The sequence below is a fragment of the Odontomachus brunneus genome, unplaced genomic scaffold, assembly GCF_010583005.1.
Source record: "Odontomachus brunneus isolate Ranch 3 - 2012 unplaced genomic scaffold, Obru_v1 Obru_scaffold_045, whole genome shotgun sequence".
NCBI lineage: Eukaryota > Metazoa > Arthropoda > Insecta > Hymenoptera > Formicidae > Odontomachus > Odontomachus brunneus.
Window position 1 is genome coordinate 2,160,309 of NW_022639495.1, and position 27,603 is coordinate 2,187,911.

Consider the following 27,603-nt stretch of genomic DNA (forward strand, 5'->3'; position numbering starts at 1 on the left):
TCGTATTGTTTTGTCCGGCGCAAGGCTATCCTGTACCCTCTTTTAGGTAATATATAATACATAAAATGTAATTAGACTCAACAGAACCTATGTTTGTTTTCAAGCATTATATATCCGATTTTGAATCTTTTCTCTGTCTTATATTCTTCGCGCGTATTCTAAATTCTTTATGTGCTAAAAAGGTTTTATATTTTGAAACCATCTAAAATCATTGTATCTAAAATCAAATGAACTTGAAAAATCCATAGGATTAATTTTGCGGAATTGCACTTGATTTACCGCATGCACGTTTGTGATCGTCAGAGCCGATTGGAACTAAAGTCCCGGCTCTCACGAGCGAGTTAAGAGGGGGATGGCTGAAGAAGAGAGCGCGCTCTAGCGCTGTGTTATCGTGCCCGGCGCAGGGACATCCTGTACCCTCCTTTAGGTAAAGTTATCGCGAATTAACAAGCCCGCGTTGTGTGTGCCACTTTCTCTCATTTCGTGGTGGCTTTTGTCCCGCCAGAACCGGTCGGCAGCAAAGCGCCGGCATTGACGGGCGACTTAAAGGGTGGATGGAAGCAGAGAAGGGCGGGCTTTACAGTCGTGTTGTTCTGCCCGGCTCAGGGCCACCCTGTTCCTAATTTTAGGTAAACTACTTTAACTCGGGACATAAACGCGCAATCTTCTCAGGGATGCAAAAGCTCCACGCAGAAGAACACTCTTTATACTTCGTCTACTAGTTGATGTTGCACGTTATTGAAATACAAAAAACTACACGGAAAAGAAAATTGGTTGAATTAATCTGAAATTTATTAGGCACATTAACCAGACTATTTTGTAAAAAAATCATAATTTTGATTAAAATAACCAGACAAATTTTATTGCACGCGGCAACTTCAGCAAAAGAAAATCGCTACGAAACTCATATTTATTCTAGTAGATTTTGAAACAAAAATCTCTGAATTATGAGTCGGCTGTCTTATGCGTTACGTCACTTCTCTAATTGAAAGATATTAATATGTATAATGTATAGTGTATATTGTTTACATACGTTATAATTAACGCAATTATATAATTTTTCAATAGTATAATTTAATATTACAAAGGAAGTAGTAGAACGAGCTCTGTAAGGTTAATTCCTCATAAAGTCGAATATTCGAGATTTACGTGCTAAAATATTGGATTTATGCAGATTTGTGCAGATTAGATATAATCTATGCCAATATTATGTATGGAAATGTTCTGGAATATTTAATCATTATAACCAGAAATTCTACTGAGTTTTCAACAGTCGTTTAACTAAACATATCACGTTAATCCAACTCTTTTTTTTCGTACAGTTATAATAATTAGATACTTGGTTGTTATAATTGCATATGCAATAATCAAACTTTGACCATTATTGTAATTAAATTTTCTGGTTACATACCGGAATGTCTCAATAACCAGAACTTCTTTTTAGTTCCAACAACAAAACTTTCTTAACCAAACATATGACATTAATTCAACCAGGCTCTCTTTTTCCATGTACCTGCTTTCTTTTCCTTTATTTCGAGAATAATTCGATTTTCACGAGATTGAACGAGATATAAAATATACTTCGCGCGCTTCGGTCTCTCGATTTCGCTTGAAAAGCGTTCGTTTTCCGAATCGTTAGAGCCGATCGGAAGTAAAGCACCGGCGCTGATCGGCGAAATGAAGCGTGGCTGGAAAGAGAAGATCACGGGGGCCAGTATTGTGCTGACATGCCCAGCTCAGGGCTACCCTCTGCCCAGTTTTAGGTAACGTTATTTTTGATTTTGCGCGCGATCCCTTCTCGACGAATTAAAACGTCTTCTACGTCGATAGAACCGGTCGGCACTAAAGCACCCTCGATTTTGGGGGAGAAGGGCAGCCTGATGGAAAGGCGCACCGGCACACACATTGTGATGCTGTGTCAAGGGCAAGCTTACCCTGTGCCAACATTCAGGTAAATCATTCAGCACGGTCGCACAGCGGATTATACGCGATATTATTGCGATAAAATATTATTTCTTGCGCAAAGAGCCGGTAGGCAGTAAGGCGCCTTCCGTCACGGGCGACGCGAAACGATGGCTGCAGACTAAATCGACGGTTGGATTCGCGATGCAGTGCCAAGCGCAGGGTCACCCGGTACCAGCGTTCAGGTAGTTAGAGCGTGATTGCGCCCTTTTATCGATCGCCACCAATTTGTGCGTCATTAACGAGATGGCACTGGCTGATTATACGAAAACCATCTAGCATCGTTGAATTTTCATTGGAGTGTGATTCGAAAACTCGAAAATTTGTCGCTGTAGTTGGACTTTTAATTGAAAAATAGTCCATGTTTTGGCACGATTCTTACATTGCCAGAGCCGATGGGAGCGAAGGGGCCGAAATTCTCGAGTGACGATCGCGTCAACTCATTCATACGCGCCGCGGGAAGTTCGTTGAGCTTGCATTGTCCTGCTCAGGGGTTCCCTGTACCATCGTTCAGGTAATTGAGATAATAAAGGAGTCTCTCGAGGATTCAGATGCATGCTTTCTCGTTTCGCTTCAGAGCCCGTGGGATCGAAGGCGCCCGCCTTTCAGAGCGACGCGAAAAGTAGCACTTACGTAAGAGCCGCGAAATCATCGCTCGCGCTAACTTGTTCCGCTCAAGCATCGCCGCCTCCGACTCACAGGTAACGTCATTAGCGAACTGGACGTGGACTGCATAATTTGAGATTCATCTAATTTTATTTTTTCTTAATTATTTTTTATTATAGTCACGCAATAAACAGCATTAATTTACGCTTGCTTTATGTAGACCTGTGGATACTTTAAATTCTTTTATTATCAAGAAAAATAATGGAATAACATCAATGTTAGTTTTCAACGTTAATATTATTTTTGATCCTGTTTTATTTCTTAGTAAATAATTTTTGTTATTGTCTGATATATTGTGTTTTGACATATCTCGGAATTATTTATGTTACACTAATGGACGACGAAAAGCACGGACATAATTTTGTTGCATCTAGAAGAATAGAAGAGTTGAAGTAATATGAGATATCTTTTATTCTTGATTTAAACTCAATAAAGAATTAAGAATAACAACGTAATATGGCGGTGGCGCGTTCTGTCCTGATGCAAATGTGTCATTTTACAAAAGAGAAAAGAAAAATAACAAACTTTATTTACACGTTAGAGCCAGCAGGTCGTGTGTCCCCAAAATTCCCGAAATCGGCGAAATCCGATTCCTTCGAGGTGGCGAATAATGCTGAAATCAGTTTATTATGCGATGCACAGGCATTCCCTGCTCCCACATTTAGGTCAGTTCACCGATATATTTAATTAGCTCGTCACTAAACGTTCTTGTAGCCACAGTTTTTGCCAATTCGATGTAATATAGCTTCCGGAACATTATCGTTCTGTAGAACCGGTAAATGGTGCCAAGCCTAGAGTCGCTTCCACTTCTAAATATGACGTTCTCGCGAATGTCGTTGGAGCAGCTGTAACGATGCTGTGCCCTGCGCAGGGACACCCTCTTCCAGCTTATAGGTACTCACGATTATTAATATCGACACTTGTAGCGAAGCTTTTACGCCATTTCGTCAATTTTATTATTATCGTGTAAAGAGATCTCCTTGATACTATATATCATCTTCCTCGGGAAAGGAAAATATTACATTTGCTCAGATAAAGTGTGCCAATCGGTGGAGAACATCTTGATTGGTCTCATCGCATTACTGTTTGTGTATCTAGAGCCAGTAAATGGCGCAGCACCAAAAGTGCCACCGACAGCTAAAATAACTGTGCTCTCGATTGCGTCGCGAACCGCCATGGCGATGCTGTGTCAGGCTCAAGCGAATCCACTTCCTCTCTTCAGGTATGCCGACGTAGGCTCGATGCAAATGTTGCTCGTTGATAGGAATTTTTTTTGGAATCAAGATTGTACGAAGGAGAGGTGGCTCTGAGTGAAGTTTATCTTCGCTATATTCGTGTACATGTAATATGTACGTACAAAAGGAATTTTTTATTCAGGATAATCCCACACATTTAAGAAGTAACTATTAGAAAAATCCTTGCATAATAATTAGTCAATTGTTTTAAAAAATCAGGGAGAGCACTAAGATTCGCTTAAAACACGGAAAGTGCATCTTGCCGATCATGTACTCTGGATTAAAGTAAATACGTGAAGATATCGATTGACAGCTCGGTAGTTGGTGAACTTCTTGCGCTTTTCGTTTTTAGAACCGGTTGGAAGTAGTCCACCTCGATTGCCGCCTAGATCCAAATTTGACGGAATGATGAAAACCCAGGGTCAAGCAGTAACATTGCTTTGCGAGGCTCAGGCTAGTCCGTTGCCTTTGTTCAGGTGAGCAAGGTCGAGCAATTCAATATAAAATAGCTGCCAGTTTTATCATGACTTATAAAATATATTCATGATAAAATTATTGGAGAATTTTTCTAGAACTTATTTAATAATTGTACAATAAACTTATTTTTTAATTGTACAAAATTTGAATAGAATTACATAAGAAATTTTTAAGCGGTGAAGTATTTTGTTATTTGCAACGTGGTTCATTAGAAAAGAGTGATCAATCGCTATCTTCACATTTCGCGACATGTTCCGCGTGCCGTGTCTCACATGTTCGCTAATGACGACGATGACGAAGACGGAGCCGCGTTTCCCCGTTTTCCCACTATTTGCGCTATTGCAGAGCCGCGGGGCAGCGTACGTCCGAACGTACGAGACAAGGATGTGAACGGATTGAGGAGGGATATTCTAATCGAACTGATGGTTGGCCTACCGTGTCCTGTTCAAGGTTTCCCAGCTCCCACATTCAGGTACAGGCATTTACTGCCGATATGCAAACCGCAATCCGAATTAAAATCACGTGTTAGGGGATACGTGGATTGTGATTATGATTGATTAAACAATTATAACAAAATCTGATCAGAGTACAAGATAACTTACATACGAGGAAAAAGGAAAGAGAGGTTAATTTTTTATTTTATGTCCAGGATTATTTTGAGAAGCGTAATATAAATTCAGCAACATACATAACGTAGTAGAGCAAAAATATAATTTCTACTAGCCAGTTCGTTTTCTTGCACCGATGCTGCTTACAGAGCCAACCGGCAATGTTGCGCCACGCATTGCCGGTGAACGTTACGAGGGTCACAAGCTAGTAGATATACCAATGACGGGTACGGCGGCCTTGGACTGCGCGACTCAGGGTTTTCCTGTCCCATTCACAAGGTATATCAGTACAAATCGTCAAAAAATCTCCTTTTCTTCACGGCTCCATTTCAGAGGGCACAAGCAAGATCGCGCCGCGATCATCGGGGAAAAAATTCGGGTGGGAAGTCATTCTGGCTTCTAAAGATCAAGACATCACATTGAGTCATTCTCTTCAAGGATATCCTATACCTGTAACAAGGTAGATTCCAGATCAGGCCCTCCTTTGAATTCGTTTCCATGCTTCGTCGTCGTTGTCGTCGTCAACAAGTCCAATCAAGTCATAGCAAGTTGCCAAGATTGAATGTTTACGTGAGAATTTTGCTACAACGAATCGATTTGAGCTTTGTATTCCAAATTTTGCTATGATACTTACTGTATGATACTTATATCCGACAGTTATATAGTATGAAACTAAAATAAATTTGATAAAAATGTTAGAGATATATACTGTACGATATCATTTCCATACTACAATCACATATAAACGTCATGCAGTGATTGATGGTCAAATCTAAATCTATTACGACATTCTAATCATACCCGTTCTTCATCTGGCGTGATTGGCATTATTGTCAGGTGAGTATATTGCATGAGACGATTCTAGAGTCGAGCCAGGACAAACGCAATGACATATGGGGTACGTATTATCATACTCTTAGTCGCTCAGATTCAAGCATCGCGCACCGGTTTCGGGGAAATAAGAAAGAACATAACGAAATTGAAACATCGCGAAGAGACGAAGCTTTCACTTTGGGCAACTATTTATTTCAGAGCCGTCCGGTCGTACTGCCCCAAAGGGGACTGGCGACGGTCTTAAGTACCGCGGGGTAGAGGGCGAGTCTCTGGCGCTGGCGTGTGCGGCACAAGGCTTTCCTGCCCCAATAACTAGGTACACATACCTCCGTATAGATATCTATCTGTTCTCCCTGATTCGGACGTAGTCTCACGCTCCGCGGGGCACAGTTCCTGTATTCACTTTTAATATTTTCCATCCTTACCCTCTACCCCGTGTCGGGTGGCGGTACCGTATGATTCGACAGAGGCAAGAAGAAAGAACAGGCACGTTGTAAGGTTGTACTGCTGTAAAAGACGGAATTCGGTTAACGTAGGAAGAGAAAAGAGCAATCGTTAGGACTCGGTGCGAAACGTGAGAGAAAGAGTGTAGAGAAGGAAAGACGCAAGAGGAGGAGGAAGAGAAGCGGAGAGAACAAAAGAGAACGGCTGTAGGAGAGCGTAGAGTTAGGGCAGAGCCTAGTAGGGAAAGGGTGCGCTGTTGAAAGAGCTGAGGCTCTCGATTTTCCTGTGACAATTCGACGATCTCGACGGTTTTTCAGTTCCGAGCATAACTACACTCGAGAGTGTCGAGCGATAGCGTTAATCGACGAAGTAAGACCGACCGAAATGTGTATCCCTGATCCGGGGCCAATCGGACGTGTTGGTTTTCAGTGCCAACTGGATCCTTCCCCCCGGCGCAACCCTCGAGATAGGTGACGGAAGCGCGACCTCGAAAAGGATGTGGGCCCTCTGCTCCCCCGGTATCCTCGGTGCTGAACCGGGTGGTCCGAGAGGGTGTCACCCAATCAATAGGGCGGTCACTGTTGCCCTACACCTGCACACCTCCAAATAAGTCCCACAATATCTGGCTGGTAAGTCCTCGCCACCTTCTCGTGCCTCCGTTCATCCGCTCGTGTTTATTCATTCCCCACCCTCTCTCTCTCGCTCGTACAAGAGTTGCAAAAGGTAAAAAGCGGATCGTTTGTCCATATATATCCATGTACGTTGCGCGTGTGTGAGTGACTGCGGAGGATCGAGCCTTAACGTTTTTTCACGTCCAGTTGCACTATCGTCATTAAACGTACCGCCAGTTCACTACCACCACCCCAACACCATCACCACTATCTTTACAATCACCTTCACAATCACCTTTATCACTACCACTACCACCACCGCCATCACCATCACCTCTTTCACCATTGCTCTCCCAGCCTGACTGCTTCCGATATCTACCACTTGTGATTATATACCCGACAATATCTCATAGCTCTCGTGGTAGGCCATTCGTTTGCAATTCTAAAATTGATTAGTCAATGTTGGAGAAGAAATATCGTTACGATTCTGCACATTATAACGTCGCCACATGAGATATTGTTGCTTAGCAAGGTATAAAAGTGACCCTGCACTAGCACCTGCGTTTGATTCCAACGTCGAAGAGCCGTTATTGCGGTCTTTTGGTTGCGTCATTTCTTTTCTAGATTACTTAGTATTTCTTTTATTCGTTCCCTTTGCTTTAGTTTAGTCGCGCGAACGATCGTCGTTTAGAGATCTCATCACCATGATGAATCCGATAAAGAGAGAGCCGTCCGTACTTGCTTTTACGCTTCAGTCGCCCCTCACTATTTCCCTTGGGAGTTTTATTGACGGCAAGATATATGCGAATACTTTACGCATTTGTCTATTTTTTGCTTTTGATCGTGTATCGCCGTCACCATAAATCTTTGTTTTTCTATTGCCTCCTGGCTCCACCTTCTCCCTCTCGCCTCTCGCCCCATCACATCCACCCCTCGCCTGCATCGCTTCTCGATTGTAAAGGCTATGGTGTAGAAGCGACTTGTTTTACTCTCTTGAATTTTGGTTTTGTTCTTACATGGAATTGCCTTGCGTAAGAGACGCGACACCGACGGATTAGTAGAAGAGTCGGAAGGCCGTGCCCAGAGACGCCCAAAGCCCCGCATAGAGTATAATGTAATAGCGTAGAATGGAGCAAACTGCGTGTAATCGTAACCGCGAAAAATTCATTGCCACTTCTTTCATTCGCCTTTTTTACTCGATCAGGCTCTTGCGTAAGCGATATGCTATGATGAAAGCATGCACGAAACAAAGGTTCTCCTATGAAAAAAGGATACGTTCCATTTTATTATAGATGACAATTTGCGTATATACCTATAACTGAATATAAAAATGAAAATTAAGTTTATTAAGATTATTGTGTAATTACTTTTCCAACGTCTTTCTTCGAGATTCTTGTTCCATTTTGCGACGAATGAATTTTGACTAATATATAAGAAGGAAACTACATGAAGATACACGGAACGAGCGATCCTCGTTCCGGCGTTGGCGGGAAAATCGACAGATTTCATCCTCTTTTTTCAGATGGTACAAGTATATCGAAGGCACGACTAGGCGTCAACCGATTCAGCTCGACGACCGTGTACGTCAGGTTAGCGGCACTCTGATCATCCGCGAGGCGCGAGTTGAGGATTCCGGTAAATATCTCTGCATCGTCAACAATTCCGTCGGCGGTGAGAGCGTGGAGACTGTTTTGACTGTTACGGCGCCATTGACCGCGGAAATCGAGCCAAGCACCCAGACCATTGACTTCGGCAGACCCGCGACCTTCACCTGCACCGTTCAAGGCAACCCGATCAAGACCATTTCCTGGCTTAAGGATGGCAAGCCCCTTGGACTGGAGGACCGTGTGCTGAGGATTGAGAGCGTGAAGAAGGAGGACAAGGGAATGTATCAATGCTTTGTTAGGAATGATCAGGAAAGCGCACAAGCAACAGCTGAATTGAAACTTGGTGGAAGATGTGAGTTGATCGCTGCCGTCGATTCTACTCAGATTTTTTCAAAGCGATCAGTCGTGAGGTTCAATTTTATATAATTCCGTCTCTTCGATTCTCGACAGTCGAGCCCCCGCAGATTCGTCAAGCCTTTGGCGAGGAGACCCTTCAGCCTGGACCAAGCATGTTTTTGAAGTGTGTCGCCAGCGGAAATCCTACCCCTGAAATTACCTGGGAACTTGATGGAAAACGGCTGTCAAACACCGACAGATTGCAAGTGGGACAATATGTCACGGTCAATGGTGATGTCGTGTCGCATCTGAATATTTCGAGCATTCACAACAACGATGGTGGACTCTACAAATGCATCGCTGCGTCAAAAGTTCGTACTCCCCTGGTCTTTTGTTTTAATCATTTTTTATAAAATATGAAATTTCATATTAAAATATAAAAAATAAATTTGTACACGGGGAAGATGTTGCAGTAAAAATTACACTATATAATTATATTTCTTTCTATAATGCTTTTTGTCAAGCTGGACTACACTGAAATTGTAGTGTAAATTACTATAGAAAGAGTAAATTTAACGATCTACCTGGTATACAATATATATATATATATATATATATATATATATATATATATATATATATATATATAAAACATTTCAGTAATCTTCCACTAATCTAGTAATTATTCTAATTACTTGAATGTTAAATGATTAGTAAATAATCAAACGTGTATAACATTTTTAAATAAATATATTTCGAGCATAATTCTATATAGTTTGAAAGATTACAATAGATTTTATTGCAATTTTTACTACATTATTTTTTCTGTATATTTTGGGTAGTAAATTTATCTTTGAACTATTCAATTAATTTATCATGGAATTAATTTACTATTATTATTTCTATATTTTTTTTATAGATTCGGTATCTGTTCTGCAAATGTTCTGAGTACAATATTCAGCATGATATTTTGTCATAGGTTGGATCTGCCGAGCATTCTGCGCGTCTCAACGTTTATGGCTTACCATTCATTCGCCACATGGACAAGAAGGCTATTGTTGCCGGAGAAACTTTGCGCGTCACCTGCCCTGTTGGTGGATATCCGATTGAGAGCATCGTCTGGGAACGAGACACCAGGGTCTTACCGATCAACAGGAAACAAAAGGTCTTCCCTAATGGTACACTGATCATCGAGAATGTTGAACGAATGAGCGACCAAGCGACGTACACTTGTGTAGCACGCAACGCACAAGGTTACAGCGCACGAGGAACACTGGAAGTTCAAGTCATGGGTAAGTTCGACACTTTGCTACCTTACATTTTGTCATATCTATCGCGCAAATTCCTCTCGCGATTTTTGTTTTATTCAGATTATTGCAAAGTTCGATGAAGAAACGTTCGATCCTGAAATATATTGTTGAACAAAATTATATTATTTAACAAAATTTAACTTCAATGTAAAATTGATTTAATAATGAAATTTTAACGTAGACATTTCGCATTCAATTAAAAAAAAAATTTATTCTCTGTCGTTAACAAAAATCTGAAATATTTTTAGCGCGTATAAAGTAATATATATTCAAAACAGTTATTTTTTATGATTCTTTTAATTATTAATTCTCTTCATGAGAGTAATGTGTCTCCGAACATATCATCGAAAACGAAAAGTACATTGCATTTGCAGCGATCGTCCGGCCAGCCGACTAATTGATAAGATAACTATGATAATATTAGAATAGCGAACGAGTTTATTTGCAGCTACTGTCTATGCAGCGGATTAGCGTGTCCGTTAAACCCTAAAGCTCTGTTATATCGCACTGCCCCATACCGATGCCGAGATGAAGGTATTGGCAAATTGTTGTCGAGGGTGTCGTTCGCGCGTATAGGAGAAACGTGTCATAGATTCTAAAGGGTGCGACTGTACGTAGGACGGGCACGGACTCGGACACGTGCACAGATGATCCTGTTGCCGGCGTTACGACTTCTTAATAATGTAGAGTAAACATACGCCGAGCCGCAGAAGAATACACATTCGTGGAAAGTTTGGGAGTTGGTATGGCGGTGGCCGACCTGAATCGTTAGTAAGGACTCTGATGCGTTTGTTTTCAATTCAGATCTCTTCTCCCACCGCGCGACCATCTCGTATAGTAACAATAAAGTGTCATGCGTCCGTGCGTGTTAAGACCGATTTACACCAGCAGTAACACTGCTAATAACGTATATTTTTAACATGTTATTGATAAATGTAGATTGCCTTATTTTAAATTGCTCTGAAAACTATTGTTTCCAACAAATTACTGGACAAATTAATAATATTTTAATTTTGTTATTTTGGAATTAAAAATGTTAGTAATATTTTCAACATTTCGCGGAAAACAAATGTTATTGATAAAAATTACTTAATTCGATAACATGTTGATACCTTTGTCATTAACATTGTCAGAATCATTACTTTTGTAACCTATCATTTGGCGGTTTAGAAAATTAAACTAGATATGTATTAGCAATATTTTTTTCGAACAAAGATTTTGTTTTGACTTGACAGATCGTACTATAAAACTTATCAAATTTGTATATAGCATATATTTATTAATAACAGTATCATTAACCATACGAAGTTTTCCAACTTTGTTGAAAACATTTACGAAAATCAGTTTTGCTAATAATATCGCTATTAACAGTTTAATGGTAAACTTTCTAATTTTGATATTTGTATTTTCCATATTATTAAAAATATATTTTGTTAGAAACAATTAGTATATCGTTTTCTGGAGAAGATAGTTTTGCTAAATACATTTTTGTTATCAGCTTTTTGCTATTAACATTGTTACTGCCACTTTTTCGGTATAAACGGTCTTCATAGGCACAGTTTTGCGATCGGATGTATGAATGCCGTCAATATTTTTCGCAATACCAAAGTACATAAAGTACTGCATTCATTAGCTATTAAATTATTTAAAAATGAAGCATCGCCTTCTACGCGACGTCAACATTAATTAGATTCATAAACATAATATAGAATTAGAGGACAAAAATTTGTCTATATAAAAAATTTTCTTTATAAAAAATGTTTCTATTAATATTTTGAGTGACAATGTATTTTCGCTACTAGATTCAAACTAGCAACTAGAGTCATTAATGTTTTCCTCAAATTTTCTTTTCTTAAGAGGCGTGCTCAAAAAAATTCCTAAAAATCATTAAAATATCCTTTAGCTTTTTAGTTAAAAACCACATAGCTTTTTTGTGAAAAATAAATTGCTATATATCTTATTTTTTAATTATTTTTAAACAAAAATGTTCCAAGAAATGAACACTTTTTAGAATGGAGTCCGGACATAAATGACTCTGGTTGTCATTTAAAAGATTTCTAAAAGAAAAAAAAAGTTGTACGATATCAAAGTCGAAGGATTTCCAGTAACGCAATTGTGTCTATGACATTCACGAGCGTGACGCATGACGTGGGACGCATATCATGCGGATACACACACATACGCGACCTAATCATATACTTCCATACATCGTTCCTCCACCCTCAGTGCCGCCCGACGTTCAGGAGTTCGCGTTCATGAAGCTACCGATGAACGCCGGGGAGTTCGCGAATCTGCAGTGTATCGTGCCGACCGGCGACCTGCCGTTGAACATACGTTGGAGCTATCCCGGAGAAGAGATGGGCGGTTCCTCCGGCGTACTCGCGAAGAAGGTCGCGGATCGCGTTAGCATGCTCATGATCTCGGTCATCACCGCGAGACACGCGGGGGAGTACGTTTGTACCGCCGAAAACGCGGCTGGAACGGCGTCCCACTCGACCATCCTCACCGTCAATGGTTCGGGACTACGATCTGTTCCTAGAGAACACAGTCTTTTTCATACTTCAGTTGCGTTTTATCATCCCGTCTCGTCCCTTGCACAGACCTCTTGCAGACAGCACCACGGCTATTCCCTTGTTTGTCACGCCCTTTACAACAGTGTTATCGAGTCCTTTGTCCATACGAATCCTACGGGAATGTCGATATAATACCATTAGACAACGACTAAAACAGATTCGACTGACTACACAGGTGTCTATTAGAGGCACCATAAGAGAGAGAGGGAGGGAGGGAGAGAGAAAGAGAGAGAGAGAGAGTGTGTGTGATCCACGATTTCGGGAATGTCGTTGCGAAATGAAGTGTGATACTTTGTTTGCTGACACGTGTAGTCGGACCACAGCTACTACCCATTGCTTTCAATGCCGAGATCGCCAATTGGGGAGACTCCGTGTCCGTACCCTGCTCGATCCTGAAGGGCGATATGCCCATGGACATATCGTGGGCTTTCAACGGCGTGCCGATCGACACGTCGAAAGATACGAGCATTACGATCACCAGAATCAGCAAGCACTTGAGTACCCTCATCATCGATGGTGTCTCGGCACGTCACGCTGGCGAGTACGCCTGCTCCGCATCGAATCTAGCCGGTTCCGTCAGTCGATCGACAACTTTGACTGTCAACGGTACGACCCCGATTTTCCTGTCCGCACGGTTCCAGTCTTACGACAATAGATTATATAGTTTACCCACACACCCATGTCAACTCCCTCCGTTCGTCGTGTCACCCATTATCCTTGCCGAAGACTATCTCTCGACGAAACGAACACACTTTCCACCGCCATGCCAATCTCATCTACTGGTCCACGTCGCACTCGTTTAAATGTTCCCGGGGCGGATGCCAATTATCGAGACACGTGTCATACGAACGTCGCCGAGAGTTACGCGTCGCATTATGAACCGACACTTGCTCTTTCTTGCCTCGTTTCTCCCAGTCGCTCTTTCCAGTTGCCCCGCAAATACTGCCTTTCGCTTTCGGGGACGAACCGGCCAGCTGGGGCGAGCTCGTCTCAGTCACCTGTTCCGTCACGAAGGGTGATCAGCCCATCGAAATCACTTGGACTTTTAATGGAACGCTGATCGACAGTCGCGACTCCGACGTAGTGGTAGCCAGCACGAACCGAAAGAACAGCGTCTTAACTATCGAATCGGTCGCGGCCAGACACGCCGGCGATTATACCTGTACTGCGTCCAATCGCGTCGGCACTACGACACACTCGGCTCATCTTGCTGTGAACGGTATATACAACCGACTCCCAACGGAGAAATGAATGCTCGTCCGTCTCTGCCTATTCTGCCATGCATCGTCTTCCTCGTCTAAAGCATCGTTCGAGCAGTCGATTATCGTAGCTGATCGCTAAACACTCTCTCGCGGACACAATTGTGTGACCTTTCTTCCACAGCAACACTTACATGCAGCCTCGTTAATTTAATTATTACGATTTTTTGCTATATATTTACATATATATACTAATAACACTAGATTTTACCCGGATCGTTAAATCCTTTGCCGCGCACGTGAAAAGCTTAAGTCAAAACCCTGTAACTTTTTTGTCTTCTAGTATTTTGTTATGAAATTTAGTATGAGTTTACATTATATATTAATAAAAACGTGTAAATAAGAAACAAAATTATAATGGAACTCAGCAACTCTTCCTGTGAATCCTCTCTTTTTTTCATACTGGATCTGATAACCTTTTCTGACGGAAAAAGGAAAATACACCCTTAAATTCCTTAATCATTATCATATAGATTTTTAAAATAATTTTTTAAATCAAAGTTATTTAAAAAAAGTCTAAAGAAAGCGTTTTTCTATCAAATAAACTTTGATAGGCTAGTACAATTGTAATTTTTGGGAAAAAATCGGCCACAATAATATCTAAAGAATTTACTGCAATTAAAAATGCAATTAAAATTTTAATGCATTAAAAATATATTTTTTTGTCTAGAAATTTTTACAAGAGGTTATCAGGTCCACCGTGAGAAAAAGAAGTTTCACAGAAATGTTCTGCTATTATTTTGTTTCTCGTTTTCTACTTTATATAAGATATTTATTGATATTAAGTATAGACTCATATCAAATTTTATAGCAAAATATTGAGAAACAAAATAGTTAGAAAGTTTTGAATTTAAGTTTTCCACGAGCGCGGCAAAAATGTTTTACCCTCTTAACATGTATACTTTTCTGTTTTTTTGTACATAATGTTACTAAAAATATGCAAAACTGTTTAACATATAACATTCATACACGCACAAAATACCACCGTTCATCCTTTCGTCCACTTTCACGTATTCTCTGTCTCTCGTTACACCCTTCCGTCTGTGCCGGCGTGTCGTTCACGCAGTCGCGCCACAGATCCTCCAGTTTTCCTTTGGCGACGATCCTCTCAACTCCGGCGAGATGCTGTCGGTCTCTTGCACGATCGTCAAGGGCGACTTCCCCGTAAAATTGACATGGACGTTCGACGACATCCTGATCGACTCGAGTCGGCCGGATGTTAATATCGTGACCAATAAGAGGGTCAGCTTCTTGAGCATCGACAGCGTAGCGGCGAGGCATGCTGGAAGATACAAATGCACTGCGACCAATGCCGCCGGATCCGACAGTCACACCGCTGTACTCTCGGTGAACGGTACCGCGCTCGTATATGTAAAAATTACTGCCTTACATCTGTACACACTCTTTCATTATTCTCTTGTAATTTCTTGTATCTCCGCAGTAATATATCGATTTGAGTAATCGCCGTTCAAGCTCACTGCCGTCGCCTTCGACGACAATCCCGCATAACGCGTGGTAGTCTAGAAGATTCGTGAGATTATCGTCGAAGACGACGACAGCCAGTGACAAGGTCCATCCCGCACAGACAGCGAAACGATGGTCCATGTTTCTTTTGTTTTTGTTTTCTCTTCGGTTTCGTTCCCGTATCGCTTAACCGTTACATTGTTGTTGGATGCCCTTTATATTCTCTAGTGTCGTTTTCCCATCCCTTCTCCGATCTTCCTTGTGGCAACCCCGAGGAACTGTTTTGTGAATATCGTCTACTTTGGTTTCTGTTTTGTTTCGACTACGTTCTGCGTTTCACCTGACCGCGAGTGTTCGGGTGGCCACTTCGGAAGCTCCCACGTGTGATTCACGAGTGTGCCCTTCGCGATTGCAGTTGCCCCGCAAATAGCGCCCTTCACCTTCGGTGACGAAGCGGCCAATGCGGGCGAGATGGCGACCGTTCAGTGCGCCGTGATAAAAGGCGACCTGCCTATCGACGTAGTCTGGTCATTTAACGGCCGCGTAATCGACGCGAATGGCGCATTCGACGAGCACAATTACGACAATTCCGATATAGTGATAAGCAGGAGTAGCAAACGGGCCAGCACGCTGACGATCGAATCGGTAGCCGCAAGACACGCGGGCGAGTACTCGTGCACTGCGAGCAACACGGCCGGAACCGCTACCCATTCTTCGGTTCTTTCGGTGAACGGTACGCTTGTTCAGTTTGAATCAATGACGGTTGGGTGGTTGGTTGGACGCACGAAACACCGGGCTATGCTTTTCTTAGTGCTTCATGGCACCCAGGAAAAAAAGATTGCGCGTACGGTAAATGCCCCGCAGCTTTGGGATGTAATTAATAATAATCACGTATCAGTAGTTGAGTTATGCTTTAGAACATCAATGACGTGTCAATTGTGTTCCTTTTGCTGAAGTCTCTTTATTGGAATGCCTTCCCAAGCAGGTTGCGCCCTAAGACTCGGTCGTAAAAGAAATTAGACCAAGCAGGTTGATATTTTCACGATCTATAATTGTCGAGCTTCCTCTCATATCTCATTTCGCTTGTCCTGCTTCCGGTTCCATGTGAAGTAGCGTTTCTATGACCCGACAGTACCGCCGCGCATCGCTCCTTTCGAAATGGCCGACAAGGCGGTGAACTGGGGCGACTCTGTCTCGGCGGTTTGCACGATCGTCAACGGGGACTCCCCGTTAGAAATCACTTGGGCGTTGAATGGAATGCCCATCGAGGAGAATCATCGAATATCGGTGACAACTACCAAGAGGAACAGCCTGCTGTCCATAGATTCTGCGAGTCCGAGTCACGCGGGCACTTACACTTGTGTTGCCTCTAATGCTGCCGGCGCAACCACTTATTCCGCGGAATTGACAGTCAATGGTACCTACAATAATCGTTAGAAAAGAAATGTCGGTCTTGTTAAAATCGCCCTTCTTCCCTGTTTTCTTTTTCCTTCCCTACCCGATCGAAAATCGCGTATGCAATCGGGTGTAAAAAAAAATATCTTTGACAGCTCAACAGCAACTACTTACACATCTTTATATATTTCCTCTTCCTCTTCAAATCTTTCTCAGGCCTTGCCGCCGCATCCATCGACATAGTCGTGTTGTCAAGGAGATTGACGGTTTACACAGGGCAAAAGAGAGAGGGAGAGAGAGAGAAAGAAAAAAACACGTAGAACTCGTTACAGTCGCACCGCAAATCGCACCGTTCACTATCGCCGAGGAACCAGCAAACTGGGGCGATTCCATTTCCGTGGTGTGCGCCATCCTCAAAGGTGACTTACCGATCGAGATTACGTGGGCGTTGAACGGCGAGCCGATTCGGCCAGATCGTTCGGACATTAATATCCTGGCGACGACGCGGAAGAATAGCATTCTCAGCATCGAGTCCGTGGCCGCGAGACACGCAGGGGAATACACGTGTTCGGCTTCGAATAGAGCCGGAGCGACCAGTCATTCAGCGACATTAGCTGTGAACGGTACATTCTCGTCTGAGAGATCCCCTATGCATTTATTCTCTCACACCTTTGTGTCCCATCTCACCACCTATTATCCATTATGTTACCATTTCCTTGCCTGAAAATCGTAATTGATGGTCACTCGCGGTCTTCTCAAGGCGTTACGAGGTCGCGATGGCGCGTCGTGTTATACTCACACACCCGGTTGGATTTGCGCGCTCGAACTCCCGCGAGTTGATCGTTCATCGCTACAGGATCGCGTATCTGTCCCACTGTAGTTGCCCCGGAGATAGCACCTTTCGTGATCAGTGAAAAGCCGGCGAATTGGGGAGAGACTGTCACTGCAACATGCACTATTCTGAAGGGAGATCAGCCGATATTAATCGAATGGGCGCTCAACGGCGAGTCGATCTCGCACGATTTTTCTGACATAACGATCGCCACCAGCAAACGCGTCAGCCTGCTTACGATCGACGCCGTTACGGCTAGCCACGCTGGAGAATACACTTGTGTGGCCAGTAACGCCGCCGGTGGGACGAGTTATTCCGCTTCCTTAGCCATCAATGGTACAATACGACGTTCTTCGAAGCTTTTATTAATTCCCCGGTGCATGTACGAGTCATCCTTTTCACGTAGATTGACACCAACACCATTCATACACTCATCTCCCGTCACGTTCCTTCGCGTTCTCGGGTTTCAACGGAGATTACAGACCGAGCTGATGATGTTGCAGGATGAATTCAAGAAACATTAGGCTTCACTGCTTATCCGAGTTCCGTTAAACTTGCTAAATAACGTCGGGCAATCCGCGAATCCGGTGAGGAGTCGCACATTTCAAGTTTGCCAAAAGTATCCGATCAAAGTAGAACAGGGCTGTAATTAAGATACATTCGTAGTTGCACCCGAGATTATGCCGTTCGTAATTGGCGAGGAGCCGGCGAATTGGGGTGATACCATCACCGTGACTTGCACGGTGTTGAAGGGCGACCACCCGATCCAGATCGAGTGGGCACTCAACGGCGAGCCGATTTCTCGGGATCATCCCGACATAACGATAGTCAATACCAGCAAGCGCGTCAGTCTGCTTACGATCGATGCCGTGACGGCGCGCCACGCCGGGGAATATACCTGCACGGCTAGCAACGTTGCCGGTGGAACGAGTTATTCCGCATCACTGGCCGTGAACGGTACAACGTCTTCCCACGTCTTATGTTTCGCGTAGCTTTTCTTACACCCTCTACCTACGTGCATGTGCAGAGCGGTTTATCACTCCCACGATATCCTGCAATCTCCTTCTCTCTCGCGCGGAAACGCGAATAGAGTAGCAGTCTGTGCGTCGAGTGTCTCGTCGACGTTCAATCCTTCTATTTCAGCGATCTTAGGGACGATCGTCACGAGACGCGTTGCCGACGAAAGAATAAGAAAGCAGGAGTGCGATGTCTGCGACACACCGAGGGTGTCCTCAGATGTCTAACGAGTTGATTGTTAATTTATGTAAAGTTAGACTCTTTAGGTGGATTTCGATTAATTTAGGTGGATTTCGATTAATCGTAATATTACATTTTCGCCGCATTTAGGGCCTTTTGCGATATTCCTCAATCTTTTTTTTGCGCAGAAACGTCAGAAGAGTAGCAGTTGAAGGTAGCAATGAAAATAATAGTACATAGTGTCTCATCGACGTGCAAATCTTTCTTCTATTTCAGAAATATTAAAGTAAAAATATCAACTCTCTGACACATAATTAATCTTGAATATTCTTATTGTTTTGGTCTTTAATACGAATACGAATGTTTAAACTTTCAGTATATGTATGTATATGTATGAGTGTATATGTATATGTATGTATTTAACATATAGGAAGTTAGGAAAAAGAATTCAAGACTTATAGGGTAGGTAATATTCACTAAACTGAGTAAAAAACACTTAATGAGAGAGAGAGAGAGAGAGAGAGAGAGAGAGAGAGAGAGAGAGAGAGAGAGAAATTATTTCATAACACATTCTTGTTACCTTATTTATTCTTATTAACTTATTAATTTTTATTACCTTATTAATTTTTTGGTTCATGATTATAAAATTATTTTTACTCAGTTTTAATGTGATCTACCATTTATCTTATAAAGCTTAAATCCTTTTTTTAATAACATCAAGGATCAAAAGGGTAAATAGTAGAAGTTAAACCAAGACGAAAAGTTCTTTGCCATTTTTTAATACGAGCAATAGTTAACGAGTTAAAGTTTGATACATAACGCATGGAGCGTTAGGTAGTGACGCGCGTCGAGTTTCCGTCTCTTAGCTCCGCTATTCTAATTTTTTGGGGAAAAAGCTCCGCCATTACAGCGCGCTGAGCATCAAACTTAATTAATTAACAACTCATTAACTATCGTATTTATAAAAAAATGACAAAGAACTTTTCGGTTTGACTTCTACTATCCACCATTTCAATATTTTCCAGTTGGTGTGAGACATTTTGTGTGTATTTATATTGAAAGTTTAAATATTTAGAGACCACAACACACACACACAACAAAAAGAATAGGAATGTGCAGGATTAGGTGCGTGTCCGAGCATTGGTACTTCTGTCTTAGGAACAATTGTCGCGAGACGCGTTGTCAACAATTCCTACGAGCAGAAACGTTAAGATATCTGAGAGCAGGTGTCCGACGAGTTGATTGCTAATTTATGTAGACTTAGATCCTGTGGAATTCACACGCAGTTAATCGTTTGTTATCATGATATTATAGTTGTGCCGCATATAGGGCCTTTCGCGATCAGTGACGGGCCAGCGAATTGGGGTGACATGGTTTCGGCCACGTGTTCCATAATGAAAGGCGACTTTCCTGTTACGATCGTATGGAAATTTAACGGTAAAACTATTAACTCGGGCGATTCGGATATCATAATCACGAAGATAAACAAGCATATGAGTGCCCTCAGCATCGAATCCGTAGCCGCGCGGCATGCGGGCGAGTATACGTGCGTAGCTACGAACAGAGCCGGCAACGTCAGCCATTCGACCACTCTCGCCGTCAATGGTACCTATCTCCAGAAGCACACCTGCACGCCAACTAAAACATCGTGTAAAACAGCACTTGCCTAAAACCCATCACTGCGATTTGTAATTCATCAGATCCCCCCTCATCATCATCGCATTGCTTTAGTCTCACGATACGATACACCCTTGCAAATCCTAATCGTTGTAATTACTCCCAATCGACCATTCGCCAAGGACCGTGTACCATCTAAGGACCATGATCGCGCGAACGGACCTCATCGACGGGATATAGAATTGATTGCCGAGTCTCTCACGCGCGATCCGCGATCGCAGTTGCTCCGCAGATCTTCCCGTTCACATTCGGCGACGAGCCGGTGAACTCGGGCGAGGCGATCTCTGCGACCTGCTCCATTCTGAAGGGGGACTTCCCAATGGACATTGCCTGGGCATTCGACGGCGTGCCGATATCCGCCGAAAGTACCGATCAGTTCTCTATCACGAAGGGCAAGCGTCTGAGCGTCCTGTCGATCGATGCGGTCGCGGCCAGACACGCCGGCGAGTACACTTGCACCGCGTCGAACAAAGCCGGGGCCTCCAGCCATACGGCCGCTTTGGCCGTCAACGGTAACACGCGCGCATGTATACGACGAGCGTAGACGCGACGTCGTCTCGACTGTTCTTTATCTTCCCGGGAGAAGACAAAAAGTCCCTCCTTTTCATCATCCCTTTCAACCATCTTACCCGCGCACTCACAATCTTTTCAACATTCCTTGGCCCTTCGTTGAATACGGGGGACGATGAGGGCGCGTCTATCTGCCGTCTGTACTTCATCGTGCATTCGCGACGACCGCGGGGATTTTGCGGCTCGCAGCTTCACCGCGTAGTCACTTCGATGCAACGACACTACGAACATCTTTTCACTGAGTATCTCTTTGTATCTTTCCCACACTCGAAAAGGTCATTTGCATAAACAGCTACCGAACAAGAACAATCGAGCAGAATGTAACAACATAGCGATGATTGCAGGAGCGTGAATGCCATGATACGTAAATTGAAATAAATGCCAGGACTGTAAAGTATATTAGAACAGAGCGTGGCCATTAGAGAAAATTGCAGAAGACTTTGGCACAATACAGAGTTGCGGATGGAAAATCGCGCGAGTCCCTGTGAGCTGAACAAAAATGGCGGTATATTAGTTTCCATCGTGTTTTCTCGCACGGCATCCTTCGATAGACGTGTTTGGGTCAGTTTCCCTCGTTCAGCAGATAACACCACGCAGGTGCTCGAGAGAATCCAACCAAGTTTGTTGTTAACGGGTTTGTCATGTCTTGGAACGTCATTTTCAGTCGCCCCGCAGATAGCGCCGTTTTCGATTAGCGACGAGCCCGCGAATTGGGGCGAGGCTGTCTCGGCGGTTTGTACGATTGTAAAGGGTGATCTGCCGATCGACATGTCGTGGGCGCTGAACGGCGAGCCCATCACCAGGGAGAATCACGGGGACGTATCTATATCGAGTACCAGCAAGCGGGTCAGTGTAATCACTATTGAGGCCGTGAGCGCGAGACACGCCGGGGAGTACACTTGCACGGCCTCGAACGCCGCCGGAGCGACGAGCTACTCCGCTACTTTGGCTGTCAACGGTACAGCAATGCATGAAGTGAAGTGCTTCGCTGTGATCGAACGACTTGACTCCGTTACTCTGCCTGCAAGCACGTGTACTTAGACACGACACCGTTCTCCTTTCCTCGATTAACAACGATAATGCGGCACCCCTTTAAAACTCTGTCCCATCGTGTGAGGTATAATTGGCAACTGATAACGTACGAACACATGAATGTTTAGCAAGGCACATACTTGAGACGATGGAGGGATCTCTCAGTTTGCAGAGAAATCAGTCACATGAGAGAAAATGATGTTACGTTTGCTCAATATGTGCGCAATTTCCGTCGGTCAAAGAGTACATATAAACGTTTACATGTGTAGTGTACTGATCGTTTTCTACGATTGTTTCTAGTCACCCCGCAAATCGCTCCATTTTCCATCAGCGAAGGACCGGCTAATTGGGGCGAGCAAGTCTCCGCAATGTGTAGTGTTTTAAAGGGTGATTTACCGATCGAGATACAGTGGAGCCTCAATGGCGAACCTATCACGCGTCTCACTCACCCGGACGTGACGATCTCTAACAGCGGGAAAAAGACATCCGTCCTGATCATTGAATCCGTAACCGCCCGCCACGCCGGTGAATACAGCTGCGTCGCGAGCAACCTGGTCGGGTCCGTCAGCCGTTCCGCCATTTTATCGGTCAACGGTACTGATAAACCGCATGTTAAGACGTAGTATCACCGACAACACTCTACTCCGCAACAAATACTTCAGAATCTATCCTTCCCAACAGATACAAATCGTGAAACTCACCAGTCGGCGAAAGAATCAATCCTTGGATTTCGATACCGCGAGAAACCGCTATCACCTGCAACTTTATCCTTCTCGTTACGTTCATTTCTCTCCCGTTACGTCATTTCAGACGAAAATCACGGAAGCTGCTCATTCGTCATTCTCATTCGTTTTCTCCGTGATGTACTCGAGACCTAAGAACGATTGGAGCCTCCGCTCTTCAAATTTTGCGAGTACATGGTTCTCCCGCTTTTTTCGATTCGTATTTTATCTTGTCGTTCGTTGTCTCAGTCTCCCCGCAGATACTACCGATATCCTTCGGCGAGGAACCCGTTAACGCCGGAGATCTCGTATCGGTGCAGTGTGTGGTGACCAAAGGCGACTCCCCTCTGGAGATCACATGGACCTTCGATGGCCGTCCCATACAATCTTATCACGGCGACGTGATCGTGTCTGATTCCGGAAAACGTGTCAGACAACTGACTATTGAATCGGTAGCTGCGCGACACGCCGGAGAGTATACCTGCGTTGCCTCAAACGCGGCTGGATCGACCTCCCATTCGGCCACCTTGGACGTGAATGGTACACCTCTGGAAAAGCCTATGCCGGCGATTTGCATTTTCGTTAGCCGTTTAACACCCAAACAATCCTGCATCCTGCCGAGCCTGGCGATCATTCCTGCGAGTCTCACCATTTTTCATTCCGGTTGCGTGTTTTCATTCCCCATCGTGTGTTTTACTTTCGTCTGAGTTTGCGTTTTACTTGAGGAGCAGAGACCTGCGATCCGTTCCCTCGCTTTTTATATTATTTGCAGCACGACGTATGTCTGTGTTCTCTAGAGACCGTCACTGTCACTTTAGCCGCCGTCGAATGCGATCTCATTGGACACATTACGTTTCTCTTACGTCATCTTAGTTTACACACACTTATTCTTTCTTTGGATTTCGTTACGTTGATCGACATCGCGTCGGAATATTCGACGTCGGAGATGCAGCACAAGAACGCAACACATTCACGCACAATAAAACACAGATCGTAAAGCGGGAGCAAGAGGAAACGAAGGAGGGACAAACGGCGAACTAGGATCGAGAGCGTCTCGTGGGATGTGATACGACCTCTTGACGTGAACTGAAAAATCGTTCTATCGTGGCTTCAACGTAGACTCTTTCTCTCCCTTTCTGATCTCTGTCTCTTTCTCTTCCAGTCATTCCGAAATTATTGCCATTCTCGTTCGGCGAGGAGCCGCTTAACTCGGGTCAAGTAGTAACGGTACCATGCGCAGTGGTCGAGGGCGATGCACCCTTGAAGCTCCGTTGGACCTTAAACGGTCATGCGATTTCGCCGCACTTTGGAATCTCGATCGTGGATCTGGGCGGACGTGGCGCCATACTCAGCATAGGATCCGTCCAGGCGACTCATGCTGGAACGTATACGTGTATCGCGGAAAACCTTGCCGGCAGGCATGAGCTCTCGGCCGATCTCATTGTGAACGGTGCATACTGATCTCCAAGGATCTATTCTCGATATTTCATTCAGGCCTGCGAATCCCCCTGAGCAAATCCCATCCCATTGTCCCAGGCCAACCGCTTGACCCTTGTAGACACTCGTTTGAACGTTTCCGCTCAAATATCTATCGCGCGTTCTTACCGGGCCCTTAAGAAGACTAAGGTCAAATTGCGTCCGCCATTATTGCGCGACGCGATCAGACACGAGAGCAGACCGTCACGATTATCAGCCAAGCCTGGCGGTGTCGCTGCTGCCTAGCGGTATCGCGCCGAATTTCGCGGCGAACTTGCCCTGATGATAAGCGGGATGTTCATTCATTCTCGCTCGCGTGTCTCGTTCTCTTATTGCCTGTTATCTCTAGCATTTGTTCCGTCTTCTATCTCTCGGCAGTCGCTCCACATCTGCAGCCGTTCGCGTTCGACGAGGCCAACTCCGGCGATCTGATAATCGTCCATTGCGCGGTCGTGAAGGGGGACACGCCGATTTCGCTCAAGTGGTTGTTCGAGGGCCGCCATTTAGAAGTAGGCGACGGAGTGGGTATCACCGCGTTGGGGGAAAGAGTCTCGGCCCTGACGATCCCCGCTGTCAGGGGAGAGCACGCCGGGGAGTATGCTTGCGTCGCCGATAATCCAGTGGGCCGTGCTAGGCATAGCGCCCATCTGAAAGTGAACGGTACAGAGAAAATGAACACACGATCACAAGCATCCAGCGAAAAAAAAACAGAAAATGATTGAAAAAAGAAATGAAGCTATTAACCTTCCGCTTGGCGCGGTTCTTTGTGGAACAAAAATGGTCGCAGGTCACCTGAGAGGTGACGTTCATTCATTTGATAGAAAATCCACATTTTAAACATAATTTTTCTGACCATTATGACCCTTAGACTTTGTGGAAACATTGAAATAAAGCAGAAATTTCATTAAACATTGTATTAAAATTATGTGGAAAATGCAACATCTAGAAAAAAAACAGCTTTAATTTTGCGGAAGGCAAGCGTGCATTGCTCTACGGAGACAGGAGAGATAGGACAAATGGCGCGTATCTCTCTAAACCCCCACTCCGCGCCGTACTAAAATGAAGTCGAGCAGCACCTCACAGGTGCCCGCGACTACTCGAATGTTAACACAAAGCGAAACCGCGGCATGATGATGGTGTTTAACGGGCGTACGCGTAGAGTACAGCCGTTTTGTATGCGTATTACTATTTGAGCGGAAAGCAGTGGTACGTTTACCCTTTTATATTCGGTTGTAGTTTTATTACATATATATATATATATACATATATATACGTATACGTACCTGTGTATTTTTATCTATCAAGTAGCGTTCGATATGTTAGACCTGAACCTTTGCTGCCGCTTCTACGTTTATACGTCGTAATATCTCCAATCTTGTTCTGCCCTGACTGTTGCGATGATATTATGAAAGATGTGTGTGCCTCTGGAAGTCTGCATTGCTCGACGCATATTGTTTCTTTCTATCTACTATATAGACAGTTGTCTTCCTTGTTACGAGACTACATCGTTTAGCTGGTTCGCATAGGCGAGCGTAGTTTGTGCTCACGACTTACTTCGTGACGTGTTCCGGATGTTAGACCCGAATATACAGTCGGCATTACGAGACGAACCATGTCTCCCGTTCTTTCCCGGTCCAAAAACAGTCACTCTCTGCCATACACTCTGTCATTCCGCATCCCTTTCTCTCATCTCGGTAGCACGGTGATGGAAGTACCACAGCATCAGTCACCGACTCCGTCGGAGGGTTGATCTCGATTATTCCACGTGATTAATTCAGTTCACTGACCAGATCATTTGCGAATTATCGCGTGCGTCGTACGTGATCACAGACGGTGTTAACAACAGCGCTGAATGAGACAGAGACAAGGCAAGGCCGTAGATTCTCGGAACACAGAACAGCAGATTACAGAGGACGAATCGCACGAATAAACTGACTGACGGTCGAGCCGTTCGTGTCGATCGCGAAGGATCGTGGGGAGAGGATCGTTACGAGCATGGATCTACCTACCGTTCCGTTGCAGTCCTGCCACGGATCAGTCCGTTCGATTTTGGAGACCGACCGATCTATGCCGGGCAGGCCGCCCAATTGGCATGCATGGTGCCGGTCGGTGACGTCCCGATCGAGATCGCCTGGACCCACGAGGGCGAAGCGTTGTCGCAGTTCATGGGATACAGCATCGGGAAACTCGGCCCACGGACGAGTATACTACTGATCGAGCCGGTAACCCCGGAGCATGGCGGACGTTACGCGTGTATCGCTAGTAATCCGTCCGGCAGGGCGATCCACGAGGCAACCTTACGAGTCCACGGTTAGGTCCAGAGTAAAGAACGGAGTACTGAGAATGGCACTAATGATTAATGATAATGATGGTTGAGCGAAGTTTCGGAATGAGAACAATATAAAGCAGCCCCGCGCAGGCCCCGCGAGAGTATTTGAGCGCAGGCTTGATTGGTTGCATTTTATTCACCGTTGCTGAAGCTGATCGTGTGTTTTTCCCTGTTGGCGAAAGCTTTCTGGATATTTCAGTTGGTTCGGCGCTCGCGCGAAACTCGACTTGTTACGCAGCGCGTTGCTTCCGTCGCCGGTAAACTTTTCTCGCGCGTACCTCTTTCTCCCACTGTCTTGCCACACACTTTTTTTTCATACTCTACTATCTCTGTAATCTGTCTCTCTGTCTATCCACGTTTACTTCTCACTGCTGTAATCACCCTCCTTCGCTGTGTGAACCCGCCGATTTTCAAAAGCGAGCGAATAAGCGAACATCAAAAGTACGAGGTCGTCCGCTTCGACAATCGATAGCTTTTATTTTGCCCGCCTCGTTTACCTCGCTGTCGTCGTCAGCCGCTCTTCTGCGACATTTTTTCGTTGGCTTCGACACCGTTCCCCTGTCACACGCGCGAGTCTGATCGCGCGTTATATTCTCCATATACGCGCTCGCCGTTTCCGCAAAAACACAAACGACCTAATGCTACTTCGCGCTCGCAGGATTGCATAGGTCTTACATGTGAGTTGCGTGTTTCTCGTCTCGTTACGTTCGAGTGTCGATTTATACCTCACCGTACCCCCATCGCGCTGAAACGCGTCCTTGTTCTAAGATGACCGACCGACCATCCAACCACATCTCAGAATAGCCCTCGATGAATTCATCAACCCTGTCCACGAATGAACTCCCCCAACACGCCCTCTCCCCGGCCCTTCACCTTATCACACGTCTTGCCTTGTTCATTTTGTAGTACGCGTATGTAGTGTAGACACTTAATATGCATGCGTTCATAATTGGATAAGCGTAATCGAGTATTATTCGTAAACGCGGT

At 44.3% G+C, this 27,603-nt stretch overlaps 2 protein-coding genes across 22 annotated transcripts in view; both read left to right on the top strand.

Moving 5' to 3' along the window:
• The window catches only part of LOC116844731 (Down syndrome cell adhesion molecule-like protein Dscam2), a 90,669-nt gene that overhangs the window by 44,236 nt on the left and 18,830 nt on the right, over positions 1-27,603 (top strand). For 7 of the 21 annotated variants that reach the window (XM_032816662.1, XM_032816659.1, XM_032816660.1 and 4 more), the window contains 4 exons: positions 8,360-8,796; positions 8,895-9,151; positions 9,760-10,072; positions 15,802-16,119. In XM_032816662.1, coding sequence (XP_032672553.1) covers positions 8,360-8,796; positions 8,895-9,151; positions 9,760-10,072; positions 15,802-16,119 — 1,325 coding nt within the window. Of the gene's footprint in view, positions 1-1,830; positions 1,952-2,026; positions 2,148-4,238; positions 4,340-4,685; positions 4,813-8,359; positions 8,797-8,894; positions 9,152-9,759; positions 10,073-13,591; positions 13,883-15,801; positions 16,120-17,113; positions 17,405-18,279; positions 18,571-20,708; positions 21,000-21,721; positions 22,016-23,060; positions 23,352-23,973; positions 24,262-27,603 lie in introns of those variants that run through there. The other 14 variants (XM_032816673.1, XM_032816674.1, XM_032816675.1 and 11 more) reach the window with 11 other exon arrangements.
• On the top strand, positions 12,807-13,596 carry LOC116844732. Its single transcript, XM_032816679.1, has one exon. It carries the CDS (start codon positions 13,068-13,070, stop codon positions 13,464-13,466), a length of 399 nt encoding a protein of 132 aa, XP_032672570.1. The 5' UTR covers positions 12,807-13,067; the 3' UTR covers positions 13,467-13,596.